Here is a 17,417-nt window from a genome sequence, read left to right on the forward strand (position 1 = left end):
CACGACTTTTGTAGATACGACATTATATTTATCACGACATTCACTCGGCGCGACATCACTATTCTCGTAGCCTGTTCTACCCGATAAAGACCATCACTACGAAGTAAACTTTAGTGGTATATAGTGACTTACGGGTAAATATGAGTTTTCATTTGGTACCTCCGCCAGAATCAAAATTAAAGAAGAATTCCAAAAAGAATTCGAATGAGAAGATACCCAAGAAAACTATTATTCCGACTAATTTAAAGATTCACGGTAATCCTCGGCCTCAACTACGGACGTCGAAATCTTCAAACAGCAGTGTATCTAGCTACTCAGATTACACGCCTGAAAGCAAGAACAAAAATGCGGAAGTGAATGCGGATGAACTATCTAAAAGTTTGTTGGGGTTAAAAAAATCGACGTCGTCGCTTTCGCTATCACGCATGCAAAAAAAGAACAAGAATAATGAAAGTCAAGGATCACATACACCGGTTTCGCCGAGAACGAGCGGGAGGAGCAAGGCGCAGAGTACAGGGGCACATTCTAATGGACGGTCTTCTCCGATGCTGAATCGTTCAAACTCTTCGACGTTGTCTAATTTGAAGGCGAGGCGATCCCGGTCGGCGTCTCCGTCTGTGCTGCAATCATCCTCAAAACATCAACCTAATGTTAATGCAGCAAACGCAAATTATATGGACTTAGACTACATAAGCCGTAAATTAGACAATTCAGACTTACAGCGGAACGTTTCTCACGGCCGTAACATTATTGAAAATAATAATAAGAAAAAAATAGATGCTATTGATTTTAAGCCGATTATAGACCTTTCGATAGTGAACTCGTATGAGACGATGAAAGAGCACATGTATTTCCCTACTTTTCAAGTTTTGAAGTACCGTAATTTTTTAAACATTTTAAGAGATCATCATCAGAATGATCCCATTAGTTTTGCAAGTGTGAGAAATCATTCCCTAATAAATTTCATAGCTAGTTATAAAGTGGGTCAGCGTATACCAGAAAACGTGGATATCAAGCAGCATGATTTAAGATTCTATGAAACGTTGTTAGGGACAGAATTGTTACGTTCTAGAACGATATTTCGACAATTAATCAGACGAGACAGTGCAAAGATTAAAAATAAATCCATGATTATAAATTGCGAAGAATTGGTACAACTAAATCTTTCGAATTACGTTAGGTTTGTTTTTAATATGCCTGATGAAATACCAGTTCCTTTGGAACAATTAGACTCGATTCAGCGCACACATTATAAATATAAAGAGTTGTTCAAGAAAATCGGGCATGTATTATATTTAATGAATAGGGAAGTTGGAGGCGATGAAAATCCAGAATCTGGAAAGACTTATATTCTACAAACAATCCGAAAAGTTTCTTACGAGTATATTTTACTTGAAAAATATCTTTTTCATATTTTTTCAAAACTCGGCGATAACTCCTTGATTCATAGTAGAAACTTAAAGGTTTTGTTTGATAAATTCAATAATAGAATGCAATCAAACAATAATGAATCAATAAAAGTTTTGCATTATAATGCATATTTCAGTTCTCAGTACTCGTGGTATTTATCGATCACAGCTCCATTTATACGGGTATTTGAAATGAATTCATATTCGGAGGATTTTGAACTTGTTAATAACCATGGTAATTACTATAGAAATCTCAATGATACTAAAAAAATTTCGTTCAAGGATCTGGATGTGGACCTTTATGATAAATACTTCAAGAAATTAGGACTCGATGATTATTTGAAATACCGGTCCTTAACCCCAGAAAAATTGGTTGCGTTACATGAGTCAATTGATAAATCATCACAAAAATTGAACAATTCCAAGAAAATAGAAACAGATGATGGGTTATCTAGCACTAGCCACAAGCCTATGAATTTTGAATACTATACAGAATCTCTAGCAACTATTTCTAGTGAGACTTTTCATCTTATTCAATCTAGAGATTTAGCACTTCAATTGACCCCCAAAAATTACTCGGTGATATTAACAGAATTCTACAGGATATTGCAAAAAGATGGCGTACTTGAAGTCCCATTTATACAGCTTAGTCGTAACAAAATAATGGAATCATTCCTGCAGCAGCACGATTTTTCCAAGGATGAGGGTTTCATGAATTTGAATCTTCTCGAGCACTTTAATATGATTCCAGACTTTTTGCAAGCCATATTGAAGGAATTATCCAATATTTTTGGTGAGGGAAATGTTAAATACCATGTATCACTTTTGAATAGTATTGGTGAATTAAACTGTTTCTTGGCGAAGCACATATGCTTTCAACTTTTTGAAATGTTCGGTCGTTTAGATGAATACTCAGCAAAGTTCACCAATGTTGATGATACGAATCTGCGTGACATTAACGAAGATGGAATGTATTACTATATATATATAAGGGCCCACAAGAAATAGACTGGATTCTATTTTTTAAACCTAACTTCAGTCATTTGAATAATAAAATGAATATGTAGTTTCTGGTAGTGCATAAAATTTTTTATTGAGTCATATCAGACAAACAAAATGTAATTCGTTTTTGATTAATTACTCTACCCAAGTACTTAAAGTAAGTTAAACGTATAGATATGAAGACAGTATACGTTATAGATGTTGAGAGCGGTAATTTGCAATCCTTATTCAATGCCATAAAACGCATAGGGGGTTATGATGTTAAGTTTATTCATGATGCAAAAGAATTCGCCGACTACAATGATAGTATTGAAAAATTAATATTCCCAGGTGTGGGTAACTATGCTCATTTTATCAAGCAATTACACGATAGAGAGTTAGTGGATCCAATTACTAAGTATATCGAGAGTGGTAGGGCTCTTATGGGTATTTGTGTTGGATTACAAGCATTTTTCGAAAGTAGTGAAGAGAGTGATAATTCGGAATATCAGGGTTTGGGATATTTGAAATTTGGCTTATCCAAATTCAATAAGTCAGATCCAGTCTTTACTCAAAGAAAACAATTGAAAGCGGTTCCGCATATCGGCTGGAATAGTGTTAATACAATCAAGGCTAATAATACCACTCTTTCGAAGACAACGTCTTTTTTTGGAATCAATACAGTTAATAAATACTATTTTGTTCATTCATACGCGGCTATACTAAAAGATGAACAACAAGAAAAGGTGATCAGCGAAGCCATTTCAAATGGCTGGGATATTGCTTTTGCAAGATACGGATCAGAAATCTTCTTAGCAGCGGTATCGTATAAGAACTTCTTCGCCACGCAGTTCCACCCAGAAAAATCTGGCGTTGCTGGTTTGAAAGTTATCAAAAGCTTCTTGGAAGGCTCAAGGTTTAGTGAGGTCACTACATCTGATGCTCAGCCGGTTGATAATATTGAAAATACTTTGAGTGGATTAACCAGAAGAATTATTGCCTGCCTTGATGTTAGAAGTAATGATGACGGAGATTTGGTTGTCACGAAAGGTGATCAATATAATGTTCGTGAATCGTCCGGAGATTCTGATGAAAGTAAGGTAAGAAACTTAGGAAAACCTGTTGAATTAGCAACGAGATATTACAATCAAGGGGCTGATGAGGTTACGTTTTTAAATATAACTTCATTCCGTAATTCACCTTTGAAGGATTTGCCCATGTTGAAAGTCTTGAGTACAGCAGCAGAAACAATCTTTGTACCTTTAACAGTAGGTGGTGGAATTAAAGATTTAGTTGACCCAATCTCTGGTGAAAAAGTGCCAGCTGCCAAGGTAGCCAGTTTGTATTTTAGATCTGGTGCTGATAAAGTGAGTATTGGCTCTGATGCTGTCACAATAGCCGAGAATTATTATGCGAACAACAAACATAAGACGGGAACTACTTCGATTGAAACCATTTCTGCTACCTTTGGTAGCCAGGCTGTGGTTATATCTGTTGACCCAAAGCGTAAATACGTTCTGTCCCCATCTGAAACCACAATGGAAACCATTCATATTCAGGATCCTCTGAAGTATGGTCCAGCAGGCGAGAAATATTGCTATTATCAAGTGACTTCTCAAGGTGGAAGAGTAACTCACGAATTAGGTGCGCTTGAGTTATGTCTTGCGTGTGAAGATTTAGGTGCTGGTGAAATTTTATTGAATTCAATTGATCATGATGGTTCTAATAAAGGTTTTAATTTGGAATTATTAAGACAAGTTAAAGAAAAAGCTTCAATCCCTGTTATAGCTAGTTCTGGTGCTGGAAAGCCTGAACATTTCCAAGAAGTTTTTGACATGGATTGTGGAATTGACGCTGCTTTAGGAGCTGGTTTATTTCACAGAGGTGAATATGAAGTCAACGATGTTAAGAGATATTTACAAAAAGAATGCTCTATGGATGTCAGGTTAGATGACACTGTGGAATTATAGTATATAGATTATAGACAATAATACGTATTTAGTATGAAACTCAAATCTGCGACAATTTTTAAGTGCGTGATACTAGACTTGAATTTTTTGGTGCAATGTATTAAGACCTTCTGACAACATTGATATCTGTTAGAAAAGATGATATAATATGCTTTCATCTAAGAATGATCATTCAGTTGATGAAAATTCTGATTTATTAGAATTATCGGATTCTATTAGTCCTTCTGATATCTCAAACCATTCTTTTTATGGTAATTTTAAACGTTCGAGCTCATTGCCAATACAATCCAATTTACCTACGCTATTTAATAATTTGAGGGCAAATGATAGAAAAGAACTGTCCAATAGTGGTACTTCGCCAGGAAGGAGTTGGTTAAGGAAATTAATGAGCCCAAGTAATAAATTGAATGACTTGGGTTCTATGGAAAATACAAAACCAGGATGGGCCGGAAAAAATGCTAATAGTAAATCATTGGGGGATAATACGAATAGTGAAGAGGACTCATATGATATCTCTCTCGATAATGAGAGAGAAACAAGTGCATACCCGTTCAAGGATATTGATCAAGTCAAGATACCGCCGGTATTCTTTAAAGAGGGTCTCTCATTGCTTAAAGTATCTCATAAATCTAAAAAAAGGACATTTTTTCAAATAGGAGAGAAAGACTTCCAATTTTCTTTGAAAAATGCATATGCATCGGCCTCCACCACAGCTTCAAGTGGGTTATATAGGCTTCTTACCCCTACATCATCTTATCAACCAAAAAATAAATCCTATGAATTCTCAATTGACGATATAAAAGCCATTTCGTATCAAAAAGATGCCAGCAATTATCGTAAGGAACTTCATGTATCAAAGGAATTCGAAAGTCAATGGCTTACAATTATTTATTTTGACAAGAAGAAGAAAAAGTTGAAGACTATTCATGTTATTGCTGATACAGAACACGATCTAAAAAAGTTATTGTCTGTATTGTCAGGGTTAAAGAAGTTGAGAAATAATTTGGCGAAGAATTATCTCCTAGATTTGAACGATATTGATGAAACTCAAAGAAATATGTTTATCGGTAGAAGTCAAGAAGAGAATGAAAAAGAGATTAGGAAATTTCTTTCCTTCAATGATATATTAAAATATTCCAAAAGGCTAAACATAAATATGAATCCAACCTATTTAAGGACAATTTTTAATTTTGTATGTGCCGACAGTTCTGTCGATAGAGGGTTAGACTTTGATCAATTTAAGCAATTTGTGTCGATATTGAAAACAAGACATGATATCACTCATATATGGAATTCAACTTGTGGTGAAAACAAAAGTATGACCTTTGATATTTTCAAGAATTTCATGACAGACGTTCAGAAAGAAAGCTTTACAGAGGAGTACTTGAGAAAGATATTTAGGAAATTCTGTATTGAAGACAAGAACTATTGGATACCTGAAAATTTTAATAATTTCTTATTATCAAAGTATTCCACATCGATGTATAATGCTGCAACAAACGAAAGTTACTTTGATCACCCTTTGAATGAATACTTTATATCATCTTCCCACAATACATACTTAATGGGTCGACAAGTTGCGGGGGATTCATCAATTGAAGGTTATATAAAAGCTTTGCAGAGGGGATGTAGGTGTGTCGAAGTTGATATATGGGATGGATATATCGATGGTATGGATGATAATGACAAAACAAATAACGAACCTATAGTCAGTCACGGTAGAACATTCACTAGTTCTATTTCATTGAATAATGTGTTCAAAACTATAAAGAAGTATGCTTTCATTACCTCACCGTTTCCTTTAATAATAAGTCTCGAAATAAATTGCTCTATTGATAACCAACTTAAAGTGGTTCGAACACTAAAGGAAGTGTTAGGTGATACTCTAATCACGCAACCCATTGATGATAAGTTTACTTTGCCAACCCCATTGCAGTTGAAGCACAAAATTTTATTGAAAGTCAAGAAGACTAGTCCTTTCAGTGATCTTATTGCTAGCGAAAATGGAAATTACGTTTCTTCGACCACTACAACCACGACATCATTCAGTGAAGATAACGGATCGGGTGGAGTTAAAAGAAGGTCTTCTTTCAGTATTAGGAGGAGAAAGGCAAGGAAAATCACTGACACGCTAAGTGATTTAGGGATTTATTTGCAGGGCGTAAAATTCAGGAATTTTTCATTACCTGAATCAAAAACGTTCAATCACTGTTTTTCATTGAGCGAGAAGTCAATTAACACCATGCTTAAGGATGATATTAAATGTACTTCGATTGATAAACATAACAGGAAATACTTCATGAGGGTTTATCCATCGAATATAAGATTAAAATCGTCGAATTTTTTGCCAATGAAATATTGGTCGCACGGAGTACAAATGGTGGCTACAAACTGGCAGACTTATGACTTAGGTCAGCAAATTAATGAATCCTTATTTGAAAGCACCAATAGAAGGGGATACGTATTAAAACCCGAGGATTTACGAAAACCTCTATTAAAATCATCTAATAGATCCATAGTCGCAAAACGAACAATTAAAACAAAATTTGACATAGAAATAATTAGTGCCCACCAACTCCCTAAACCGAAAGGATCAGTATCTGCTATAAACCCCTTTATCAATTTTGATATAACTGGAGCTAGCGATATAGTATGGGATCGTGGATCAGCTCCTTTGAGAACTTCAATAATTCCTGAAAATGGATTTAATCCTATATGGAACGAAAAATTCAGTGGTACTATTACTACATTCGATGACTTCGTTTTTGTGAGGTTTTTGATCAATGCATCTTCTTCAATTTCAGAGGTAGAAGAAATACAGCCTATAGGTATCCTAGTTTGCAAATTATTCGATCTCAAGAAGGGTTACAGATATCTTCCAATAAATGATTTATTAGGGGAGGAGTTAATATATTCTACATTATTTGTTAAGATTAATTATTACGAGCTATAGCTTATAATCTTAGCTTATGTATAATACCCACCTCCACTAATGTTAGATAGCATCTTGTATATATAATTAATGATAAAATCACGTGAATAATTTTTTTTTTATAATCTCATCTGATTTATGAAATATTCTACCAAGGACATCGAGTTTTCTAGTTTATTCTACAAATAATTGGGAAACAAGATGGGTAAGATAACAGTAAGTGAGACGAAGGGAAAAGTTCGTCATAATCCATTATACAAAGATATTGAGTCACAAGGTGGGAATTTGAAATCAGCACCCACATCATCTCGTTCAAACCAAAAAAATACTGAAAAGAACGAAGAACACTTTCTAGATGCAGCAGCTTCGAGAAGAATCTTACAGTTGGCTAAGGAACAACAAGAAGAATTAGAAGACGAAGAAAATGCAGGAAAGACTAGACCAAGTTTCTTGGATACTTATAGATCTCAGAAGGATGAGGAAGACGAAGAGGAAGACGAAGAGGAAGAGGAAGAATATTCTGAGTTTGAAGAAGATGAAATAGCTGAAGAAGAAATAGAGGTTGATGAAAAAGACGCCGCTTTATTTGAAAAGTATTTTGCATCAAATGGGCCAGGAAATGGCTCGATAAATTTGGCAGATAAAATCATGGCTAAAATTCAAGAAAAGGAGACTATTAAAGAAAATAATAGTAGGCCAGTTGATGCCGTGTTGTTACCACCTAAGGTTATCTCTGCATATGAAAAAATTGGACAAATTTTGTCTACCTATACTCATGGTAAGTTGCCGAAATTATTCAAGGTTCTCCCAAGTTTACGTAACTGGGAAGATGTGTTATTTGTAACCAACCCAGAAAAATGGACTCCACATGCTGTTTATGAAGCTACGAAGTTATTTGTTTCTAATTTGCAAGCGAATGAAGCTCAGAAATTTGTTGAAATGGTATTATTGGAAAGATTTAGAACCTCGATTGAAGACTCAGAAGATCATTCATTAAATTATCATATCTATAGAGCATTGAAGAAATCTTTGTATAAACCAGGTGCTTTTTTTAAAGGGTTTTTGTTCCCATTAGTGGATTCTCATTGTTCTGTCAGAGAGGCCACTATTGCAGCATCAGTTTTAGCTAAGATTTCCGTACCAGTATTGCATTCATCAGTTGCATTAACGCAATTGGTGCAGAGAGACTTCAAACCCTCTACTACTGTGTTTATTAGAGTCTTGATTGAAAAGAAATATGCTTTACCATACCAAACTTTGGATGAGCTAGTCTTTTATTTCATGCGCTTTAGAAAAGCTGCCCAAGCGAATGATTCAATGATAGATGAAGAAAAGGAAGAACCACAATTGCCTGTCGTTTGGCATAAAGCGTTCTTATCATTTGCTCAAAGATACAAGAATGATATTACGGATGATCAAAGAGACTTTTTATTAGAAACTGTTAGGCAAAGATTTCATCATGCAATTGGTCTTGAAATCAGAAGAGAATTATTAGCCGGTAAACCTAGAACACCTCCTCAACCGGTAAAAGAAGCGATTATGATCGATGCTTTTTGAAAAGTATTGTCTGCTACTATTTGTATTTTTAGAATTATATTAGTCTGAATTTGCTCTTGAATATATTAATATTTTAGTAAAATATAACTTATATATAATGTACACTATACGGCGAAACCTGGGCCTTCATCTGAAGTTCTTTCCCTGGCTTCTGCGCAAAGCTTATCAAAATCAGCAAACAATGAATAATAACTTTGGACAACACCAATTATGGTTAGTGCTACAGTGCTTCCAATCCAAAGGCCATGCAAAGTTCCCCCAAAATTCGAGTAAAATGTCAAGTAGATAGATAGCGGCAAACCTACTACATAGTAGGATACTAGGTTGACGATACCACCAATTTTTGTTTGACCCTGACCCCTCAAACAACCTGCTGAATTGGCATTCATTGCATCAGAAATCTGCATTAATGCAATTAACCACATAACTCCTTCGACAGTCTTTATCACCTTCTTGTCATTAGTAAATAATTCGGCAATCTGAGTTTGGAAGCAGAATAACACCAAAAAATTGAACGTAGATATGACAAGACCAAAACATAAAGAGACCCGTGTAGCTGTTTTGGCAGGTGAACTCAATCCTGCGCCCAAAAAGTTAGCAATACGAGTGGATGAGGCAATACCAATCGCAAAAGGAACTTGATACGTAAGTGATGCCATAGTTGTACCAATTGACTGTGCCGCTAAGGCAACGGTACCCAAGTAGGATGCCAATAATGTCAATATTTCAAAAGCAAGAAACTCTGCTTCTAACATGATCAAACCAGGTATTGCTAAATAAATTAGCTTATCCCAAGCTCTAAAAGAGTCTCTAATATTAAGTCCACTCCAACAAACCAACGGATGCAAACCAGTAGGGGTACTTTCTGGTTTAACAAAATAGACAACAGCAACAAATAAGCCAATTGCCATCAACCAATAGTTAATGGCCACTGCAATTGGAGCACCAATATACCCTAAATGTTTGACGAACAACCAATTCATAAGCAAATTCGATGGGGCTGCAAATAACAAAACCACTGTTGAAATGTGATAAATACCTTGAGCTTGTAAAAATCTTTTACCGCATTCAAATAGAATATACGCTGGAATACCGGGAGCTATATATTGCAAATAGACTGCAGCATATTTGGCAGTCTCCTTATCCGGTAAAATAAGGGTGATCAACCCATATCCAAAAAATAACCAAATGACTAATACAGGTGCCATAACAGTAAAGATTAATGCTGTACACTTTTGCAAGTAGACCCCAACAAGCAGGTACTTCTTTGCTCCAAAGGCTTGAGGACATAATGTATCCAAAGCAGTTGCAATACCTTGAATAGTGGCATAACCAGTAATGTTTGCAGTCATCGAACCCATTGAAACAGCAGCTAATTCCACGGCACCCAAATGTCCAACAGTAAAAACGGATACTGTCGAAAGCGAATTTTGCAAAAGAAACGTCACAATCAATGGAATAGATGAAATAACCAACGACTTTAATTCAATAGATGCTGTAGTAGTAGATAACTTTTTCGATATAATCGCTTCCTCAAATGTATCTATAACATCATCTTCACTTCCTTTTGAAGGTACTTTAATATTGCTGTCTCGTAAAAACAGCCTCTCTTGTTCTACAATTTCTCGAGTCACACTTGACTGACGACGATTTTTTCTGCTGCTAAGTACAGCAGGACGATCCAACAACTGACTGCTTTCATCGGGTGTATGTGGTGCAACCCCTTGGTCGTCATCAAAACTAATACCAGCATTGTCACCATGTGGCCTGATAAAATCAGAAGGAGTGAATAAGCCACCCTTACCTATTGAACCATAGACCACCGAAGCTCTCCGTTGGGAGTTCGAGTGAGTGAACTGATGTGTCCTTTCATTGAAGGACATTTTTACTAGGTTATATTTAAAAAAATATTAATGGGAAGACGCCAATGTCAGAAAAAAATAAACCAGAAGTGAAATTGATAACAGTTTCCGGATTAAGTCGAGATCGTAATATTTCTTGTTATCGTACTACCAAATAAAACATAAATTCAAACTTAATATACACACTATGTTACTAATATACTTATACAGTATTATATGATACGGGCAATGCAAGTTAATCAACACTGGACCTATTGTTGATCGTTGATATTCGACAACAATTGAGCCAAGCATCTTTTTGTAGCAACATCATCTTGTAAAATAAGAGAGAAAGTTCCATCTCTTAATGGCTCAGGTAAAATATTCGCCAATGCCTTTCTAGCTTCTAGGTTATCCGATAATCTCATATAGCATCTAACGACATGCTTTAGCAACCTTCCAGAACTATTCGAAGGCTGTTGAGGGGTTTGGGTATTCGTCGTGGCACTTAGTTGGTCAATCATCTTGGATAAAACAGAAGCAACGGTGTGAAACCTTTCATATGTCGTACATATGTATGACAAACCTTGATCATCGAGAAGGATTTTCTGCAAAATGAAAATAGCCACTGTTTTAGACAATTCTGAGGAAATTTCCATAATATTCAAACACAATGGAACAATTTCAGTCGTCAACAAAAAGTTAATCACCTCCGGTGTATCATTTTTAACTAATGCTCCAATTACACCCAAACTTGTTAATCTTAAATACTCAAATGATCTTTGTCTTGCATTAGTAGACAAAAACGGATAAAGATACAATGGTAAGTTAGCACTTAAAAACAACCCTCTTGTTTGTACGTTGGACGCCACACATTGAAGTAATGCCAATGCGTTACACACTCTATTAGAAACTGATGCAGTCAATATTGGCGGATTTAAAAATGGATAAACTGATATAATTTCTTCCAATAATACTGTCATAACTCCAAATGAATTCCATAATACCAATGCTAAATCATCATATTGTTCTCTCTTTTTACCCAATTCCAATAATGCACGTTCTCTATTTGTACCAGTAACTAATTCAGATATCCACTGATAAATTTGTTCATCGTTCAAAGCTTTGTTCTTAGAAGCAATATTGCCATCAGATTGATGGCCTTGAGGAATAGAAGCTTGCGATTGTGGTTGAGCCGCAGCACTGTACATCCTTTCTATATCTTGTCCTTCTTTAGTATGTTCTATATAAACGTATGGAAAATAAAAAAATACTTTATCTACTAGTGTTGAGTTTTGCTTTTGATGAACACTGAAGAGAGAAATAGTGAGCAGAATATCCGACAAAGAAAAAAAAACCGACCTCGGTGAGGGTCGAACTCACGATCTTGAGATTAACAGTCTCACGCCTTAGCCAACTTGGCCACGAAGTCTAACAGTTATAAAGCTTATAGGAGTGTTTTCATCCTTATACTACATTAAAGAATGAAAAATGATATAATTTACATTTGAGTTACATGAAAGCGTCGATTAAAGTAACAAACTATAAAATAACACTAAAGGAGTATTACTAAAACTTTTTAAAAAGGCCTAACATCTAATTAAGATTATCCGTCAATTTCTTCGTATTTCTCTATTCTATCTTCTGCTTTATCTTCATCATCAATTTTAACACCACCACTTATAGAAAATTGACCACCGGCATTTATCTGCTGAATATCATGATATTTTGTAGCTGTATTTACAATTCTGGTTGGCTTTTCAACATCCTCCTCTAATGGACCTAAACCTGGTGCATAAGTATCACCAAAACCCCAGGCGTACACAAAACCATCATCAGTTACGGCGAAGGAATGGTGCGAGCCACAAGCAATAGTCTTACATTTGACACCATTATCAGACTTCAATCCAAATTGAAGCTTAGTAGGAGTTGGAACCGATCTGGCGTTTCCATGCGCATCTTTGAAGGTGGATTCTGGTAATTTATCCTTTGGAATTCCGACTTCTTTCATGTCATATCTACCCCAAGAGAGAACCAGACCATCCCCAGTTAATGCCATTGAATGATGCTCACCGGCACAGAGGTGGGTAATACCCTTTTTCGATAATTCAGGAATAATGGTAGGAGATGTAATTAAGGAACCATCTTCTAATTTACCATCTGAATCAGTTAAAGCACATTGACCAAATTGATTCAAACCCCATGCGTACACTTGGTCATCGTGATCAATAGCAAAGCAGTGAAAGTCACCACTTGCGATGTATTTGATGTTATATAATCCAAACTGTTTTGGCTCTAAACCATTGTAACGATGTCTTTCTAAAACACGACGGCCTAATTGAAATTGTTGACCATTACCCCAAGCGTAAACGATACCTTTTGAATCCAAAGCTAATAAATGATCTTTTCCTCTTGCTAATTGAACAACGTTCTTTAATTGCTTAATTTTTAAAGGTGTTTTTTGTAATTTAATTTCATCTCTTAAGAAACCTAATAAACCTTCATTACAACGGAAACAACCCCAGGCATAAACATCACCGTTATCATATAAGACTGCACTCAAATTGTCAGTGGCAGCTAATTGAACGATCTTTGCACCTTTAAGCTTTGGTAAGTTTTCAACTAAACCCGGTGTGGATTCGGCTTCGTTTAAATCACCATCATCATCATCTTCAGAATCATCAGCATCCATATCCTTCAAAACTTCCTTAACTTTCGAAGTATCTCTACCCAAAACACCACTGTCATTACCACCCCAAGACCAAACTCTATTGTCCGAATCCAAGGCTAAAGTATGCATACCACCGGCCGCAAAATCAACAATCTTGCTATCACCCAAATGTTCACTAGTCAAAAATGGGTTTAATCTTGGTCTTTTAACTTCCTTGGTTTTAGCAGAAGGTCCAAGGCCTAATTCACACATTGATCCTGTACCCCATACAAATACATCTAAAGGTTGAGTTTTAGCGAGAGGAATACTATTAAGGTCTGGCAATTTTGAATACGAATGCAATACAAACGAAGAAGTTGCACTCTTAAATTTTTTGGTGCCGTTAGGTTGCTCAGAGCCAGATATCTTTCTTTTTCTTTCTAAAGCTACCATTGTATTGTTATTATATATGGACTATCGATTTATTAAAATACACGGTAAAAGAACACTAGTCTACTAAAAGCTTCTCTTCAAGTAGACTCTTGGATCATAAATATATCAAAAAAGGATGAGAAAAAAACATTGCGACATCCTTACACCTTATTTTAGGAGGACGACTAATTACTATGATTTTATAAACCGTACTACTTACTGAACATTCTATTATTAAAAGGGTATTATTATCAATGGAATAAAATAAAATGTAAATATATATCTAAATTATCTAATGTAGAAATGAGTGTTAGTTTAAAGCATTTGTATTTGGAGCTGCATAACCTTCTCTCTTATGGCTCCACTTGCTCTTGGTTTCAACCATAAATCTCGCTGATTGTTGGATAAGGTAACCAAACGAACCCACAGCTCTAAAGAATGCTAATGCGGCAACAGTCCACAAAATGAATGCTAAGTAAATGTTTTTATCTGTTGCACCAGGTTCGTATACCTGTAACATGGTCATGATGAAAATTAAGTTTACAAGTAACCAAATTAAGACAACTCTACTACGGACATCTTTTGCGTAATCTTCCCCTTCTAATTGAGGAGGTGGTGGACGGGCAGTTAAAACTTTCTTGTTGGATCTTCTGGCTCTGATATTGTACAAGGTTTCGAGGTATACTTCTTCAATATTAACGTCCACAACCACGGCTTCAAATTCACCCTTCTCATTCTTGTGAATAATATATTGATTATCCTTATCTTCTTGTGGGTTGTTATCCCCTTTAGTACCCCATGAAACATCATGTGTATTACAGAATGCAAAAATTTGTAAGGTACAAGTGTAAGAAGGAATCATCAAAAAGTATTGTACCGAACACGTTAACATATGCCATGGATCCAAATATAAAATGGACATTAAAGTGTACAAGCCATAAGTGGATAATAATGATACAACAATACTTATGAAAACATAAGTAGATGAATCTCCCATGCCGTAACTTTCGATAGTGCTGAAAACGAAATAAAATCCAACTATCAATGCATATAATGCACACACAGTCAATAATATGACCAATGTTTTGAAAATTCTTCTCGAAGCTTGGGGTCTATTACCAATAGAAACAATAAACAACGACGTTAAGCAACAAATACATAAATAATTGAATAGGGTGAAGATCCAAAAACCTCCATTGTTTCCAATATTCTTATTGTCGACCAATGAACCCGTTAAGAAGTAAAAAGTCAAATAAAAGTTACTTAACGAGAAAAAGGAGAACAAAAGGGAGACAAATTGATAAATGAATTCGACATGCAAAAAGAACTTCCTAGAGAATGAATGATCGGTTAGCCAAATGCTATTGAAATGACGTAAAGCATATAAAGCTGCAAAAAAAGCACCATTAATCCAACGTCTTCTTTGTGACAAAAATTCAGGAATTGATTCAGGTACATCTGTCTCTCCTGTTGCCAGCTTAACAAACTTCAAAACCCAATTTTCGTTTCTTTTGGAAACCAATTCCCAACACAAGATACGATCTTCTGCCAAGTACATATTTGCTTCAAAGAAGTTTGTTTTACTATTCTTTTTACTATCGTTTAATTCATTCAACAAATCGTCACCTTTGAAGTATGAGGCTAATGGCCCTGTGCCATCTTCATGATTTTTTAATGCAATATAACGATAAGCCGATAATGCACCCGGCAAAACTGAAATATAACCAAATAATGATTCTAATGGCTTATCAAGAATATTGGACATTTTATACTCGAAATTCTGGGATGCGACCAAGGGGTTGGTTAAATTAATCCATCCTTTTCCTTTTATAGCCTTAATTTCACCTGCAGCACCTGCAACATTCGAATCCCTATCAAATGCCTTCCATAAATTATAAACTGCACGGCTGTCAGGCTTTGTTCCAACATCTAACAAGATAACCACATTAGGATCTAAAACAGGGCAGAATGCATTAAATAACCATCTATGCGAGTTAATCTTCTTCTGGTTCTTTTCTTTAAGGCAAAACATAACCTGAACTGGAGCAAGACACTTTTCGTCTCCTTTGAACTTCAAATTTTCGTCAATGGATATTTGAGTGGTGTATTCAAATAAATGGGCATTAACCTTCTTGTTATTGACATAGGGTCTTGCTAAATTCTCCTGATAACACCCAGTAGCTGTTAATAATTGTAATACCGAACTATTTACTTTATTTCTACCATCCGCTACAATTATGACTTGAATCTTTTTCCAACCATCTTTACCCCAAACTGATGATTTATGTCTAGAACATAAGTGAGCAACATTCTTCATAACACCATGCATGGTTCTAGAAAATGAAAATTCATCTTCATTATACATTGTAATACAGATCACAATTTCAGTTTCTCTTCCATATTTTGCGGCTCTAATGGTGAAACCGTCGCTAACGAATTCATCAGGCTCAGAAGTACAAGCTGTATATGTCATATTTGTGAATTCACCAAAAGGTGATTCAGTTCTTGTCAAAACTTTCTTCAATTCATTAGGAATTGGATTTTCAAGCACCAAGTTACCTGTTTTTCCTCCAACTAACCTAACTTTACGTCTCGTTACGGTTTTATCGCCGGTTGGGACATAACCGTTATCAATATTATGCATCATCTCTCCGTCAATAGATGCTCCAAAGTATTCACTTTCTTCAGCCTCTCCTGAAGTATAGGATGGGCCACTATAAGCTGTAGAATCGGAATACAACGACCTTTGTTCTAGTTCATGTGCTTTTTGATAAGAATCATAATCGTAGCTGTTCCTTGATTTATCATCCGTGATAGTTTCCTGGTCTTCATCGTGTGGGTTTGCTTCGGCGAATGTCTCTGGCGAAAAAATTGGTTGAGGTGGCTCTAAGAACCTTTCACTTCTAGCTGAACTGTTAACCGACTTTCCAAATTGCGAACGTCTTGGAGAACCCAGAAATGGATCTGCAACTTCTCTTTCGTCATCATCACTGTCAATAAAAACTTCAGCCTTCCTTTGACGCTTTGGTGACTCTCTGGATGTAAATTGAGATCTTGGAGTTGTTCCTTCCCCAAATTGAAGATTTGGTGCATTCCCAAGAGGATTTCCCTGATTTCTATTTGCACTAGCAACACTTCTGGCAAATATATTTGGGGATTGTCTATAGGGCAGTTGTTGGGTCGATTGTGGAAACATCATAAGCTCTTCACTTGCTTCATCATCATCATCGTCTTCTATTCTATTATATCTTCTAGGCGATGAGCGATCACTTGTGAATGCAGCATGCGGTAAAGAAGGATGTTGAGGGTCCGCAAATGGACCTTCATCTTCATCGAATGGGTTTGACATTTTGTATACAAAAAAATCCTTTTCTCTGTTAAATTGTCTTCTGTAGAAGAAAATGTATCATTAAACTTCTCTCTAGTTTTATAAATATCTAAACTACCGTTAGGTCCCAGCCTGTTTACATTTCATAGTGCTGTATTTTTATTTACAAAATTTCCTAAAACGGAAGGTACATGTTTTGTTCTTTTTTCAATTAAGCTTTATGCTACATTAACTTGCTATGGTCTTTTAGCAGCAATATAGCTCTATTATCATATATTGCCCGAGGATACACCGCGTACCCATTCTCACGGATTAGC

General features: G+C 35.7%; 8 protein-coding genes and 1 non-coding gene across 9 annotated transcripts; 4 read left to right on the top strand and 5 right to left on the bottom strand. All coding sequences in view use genetic code 12, as the record gives it.

The window, feature by feature from the left end:
* Positions 1-140: 140 nt before the first annotated feature.
* Positions 141-2,417, top strand: DEHA2A04466g (DEHA2A04466p; the record flags this gene model as incomplete). The annotated part of the gene is made up of 1 exon (XM_456516.1): positions 141-2,417. The coding sequence occupies one exon, from the start codon at positions 141-143 to the stop codon at positions 2,415-2,417; it is 2,277 nt and encodes a 758-aa protein (XP_456516.2).
* Positions 2,418-2,587: 170 nt separating this feature from the next.
* Positions 2,588-4,360, top strand: DEHA2A04488g (DEHA2A04488p; the record flags this gene model as incomplete). The annotated part of the gene is made up of 1 exon (XM_456517.1): positions 2,588-4,360. The coding sequence occupies one exon, from the start codon at positions 2,588-2,590 to the stop codon at positions 4,358-4,360; it is 1,773 nt and encodes a 590-aa protein (XP_456517.2).
* A 148-nt stretch (positions 4,361-4,508) lies between these two features.
* On the top strand, positions 4,509-7,313 carry DEHA2A04510g (DEHA2A04510p; the record flags this gene model as incomplete). Its single annotated transcript, XM_456518.1, has 1 exon — positions 4,509-7,313. One exon carries the CDS (start codon positions 4,509-4,511, stop codon positions 7,311-7,313), a length of 2,805 nt encoding a protein of 934 aa, XP_456518.2.
* Positions 7,314-7,493: 180 nt separating this feature from the next.
* Positions 7,494-8,849, top strand: DEHA2A04532g (DEHA2A04532p; the record flags this gene model as incomplete). Its single annotated transcript, XM_456519.1, has 1 exon — positions 7,494-8,849. One exon carries the CDS (start codon positions 7,494-7,496, stop codon positions 8,847-8,849), a length of 1,356 nt encoding a protein of 451 aa, XP_456519.1.
* Positions 8,850-8,953: 104 nt separating this feature from the next.
* Positions 8,954-10,732, bottom strand: DEHA2A04554g (DEHA2A04554p; the record flags this gene model as incomplete). The annotated part of the gene is made up of 1 exon (XM_456520.1): positions 8,954-10,732. The coding sequence occupies one exon, from the start codon at positions 10,730-10,732 to the stop codon at positions 8,954-8,956; it is 1,779 nt and encodes a 592-aa protein (XP_456520.2).
* A 230-nt stretch (positions 10,733-10,962) lies between these two features.
* Positions 10,963-11,901, bottom strand: DEHA2A04576g (DEHA2A04576p; the record flags this gene model as incomplete). Its single annotated transcript, XM_456521.1, has 1 exon — positions 10,963-11,901. One exon carries the CDS (start codon positions 11,899-11,901, stop codon positions 10,963-10,965), a length of 939 nt encoding a protein of 312 aa, XP_456521.1.
* A 147-nt stretch (positions 11,902-12,048) lies between these two features.
* On the bottom strand, positions 12,049-12,122 carry DEHA2A04598r. The gene has a single exon. It is a non-coding gene; the product is annotated as a tRNA-Asn (tRNA).
* A 174-nt stretch (positions 12,123-12,296) lies between these two features.
* On the bottom strand, positions 12,297-13,793 carry DEHA2A04620g (DEHA2A04620p; the record flags this gene model as incomplete). Its single annotated transcript, XM_456522.1, has 1 exon — positions 12,297-13,793. One exon carries the CDS (start codon positions 13,791-13,793, stop codon positions 12,297-12,299), a length of 1,497 nt encoding a protein of 498 aa, XP_456522.2.
* Positions 13,794-14,082: 289 nt separating this feature from the next.
* DEHA2A04642g (DEHA2A04642p) lies at positions 14,083-17,121 on the bottom strand (the record flags this gene model as incomplete). Its single annotated transcript, XM_456523.1, has 1 exon — positions 14,083-17,121. One exon carries the CDS (start codon positions 17,119-17,121, stop codon positions 14,083-14,085), a length of 3,039 nt encoding a protein of 1,012 aa, XP_456523.2.
* Positions 17,122-17,417: the final 296 nt, after the last annotated feature.

This window comes from Debaryomyces hansenii (assembly GCF_000006445.2).
Source record: "Debaryomyces hansenii CBS767 chromosome A complete sequence".
Taxonomy (NCBI): domain Eukaryota; kingdom Fungi; phylum Ascomycota; class Pichiomycetes; order Serinales; family Debaryomycetaceae; genus Debaryomyces; species Debaryomyces hansenii.